This window comes from Cryptosporidium hominis, assembly GCF_000006425.1.
Source record: "Cryptosporidium hominis TU502 chromosome 4 CHRO014071, whole genome shotgun sequence".
Lineage (NCBI taxonomy): Eukaryota > Apicomplexa > Conoidasida > Eucoccidiorida > Cryptosporidiidae > Cryptosporidium > Cryptosporidium hominis.
The window spans coordinates 1-1321 of NW_666508.1; the positions used below are offsets into that span (position 1 = coordinate 1).

Sequence of the window (1321 nt, forward strand, 5' to 3'; positions counted from 1 at the left end):
CGACCTGCAGGCTTGCAAGCTTAATAATAACTTTATTTGAAAAAAAAAAAATAAAAAGTTACCTTCAATTTGACATTTTGAATATAGAGATTAATTAATTGGGCGCCAAATGTTTGTTGTCGCTAATTTTTTTATATAGAATATATATTTTTGCATGTTTATGGCTAAATAGAACAAAAAGCAAAGCCAGAATTTACAATAATATTTGCTAATGATATTAAATAATGCTTAGAGAAAATAGTTGAATCCTCACGAAAATTTGGAGTCAATTTCTTATTTAAACTTTACTAGAATAGAGAAGATAAATCCCTGATAGAGATGAAATATAGGAAATCTACTTTAAAAAGGTAAATAATGTTGAATTGGTTAATTACTCAATTTTGAACCATTACATGCGAGAAATCCAAAATAGATCAATTTCAAGCATTAATTTATATTAGACGATTAATAGAAGGAAAAAGTAACACTAAATTAATAATTAAAAAATTTAGTACCTATTTAAGCTAATGAAACAGTGTTTGTAAGAATTGAATAAATATTCATTTCTGTTATGATAAAAGTATAGAAAAATATTATTGCATTTTTCTATATTTTCAATATCTTAACACTTAGCCTTTTGGATCTTTCTATATCTAATGATAGCAACATTCTTCAAATCTGGACGGGATGAGATTTGATTTTTGATTGTCTTCTTTGCTTGTTTAAAATCATTGGAGAGATTTACCTTAGAAATGAGTTTCTTTGGGCATCTAATAGTACTTGATCCAGTGTTCTTCTTGGTTATCTTGGCATTCTTAACAAGCTTTCCATTGGAATTTGGAACTAAATCCATGCTAATTGACCTTCTTGCAGCAAGACCTGAGTACTTTAAGGTGTTCAAGTTCATTATGTTGAATGGTTCAGAGGTAAAAGTGAAGCCATTGCTCTTCTTAATGAAAGAAGTGTTTTTCTTAACACATTGCCATAAAAGTTCAGTTGAAAGCATTTTTAACTATTAAATATAATATAATATTACAGATATTTATTCAGAAGAATGTGTTAAAAAATAAGGAAATACTTTTTTTTTTAACTCAATATGACCTTAATTGTTTTTTTTAATTTTTTTCCCTTGACAAGAAAAAAAGCTACTTTTAATCAATTAATTTTTTTATTTTTAATTAAATTATTTACTATTAATCTCAAATATTTAGCTAATTAATTTAATATAATACATTTATAAATTATAAATTATTACTAATACTAATACTTCAATATATTTCTACGTCTCAAGTCAATTCAAAACAATATTATTATAGTTTAATTATTTACTTTTTTAAATTAG

General features: G+C 24.6%; 1 protein-coding gene across 1 annotated transcript; it reads right to left on the reverse strand.

Annotated features, from left to right (window-relative positions):
* Positions 1–601: 601 nt before the first annotated feature.
* On the reverse strand, positions 602–985 carry Chro.40144 (60S ribosomal protein L28). Its single annotated transcript, XM_659881.1, has 1 exon — positions 602–985. One exon carries the CDS (start codon positions 983–985, stop codon positions 602–604), a length of 384 nt encoding a protein of 127 aa, XP_664973.1.
* Positions 986–1321: the final 336 nt, after the last annotated feature.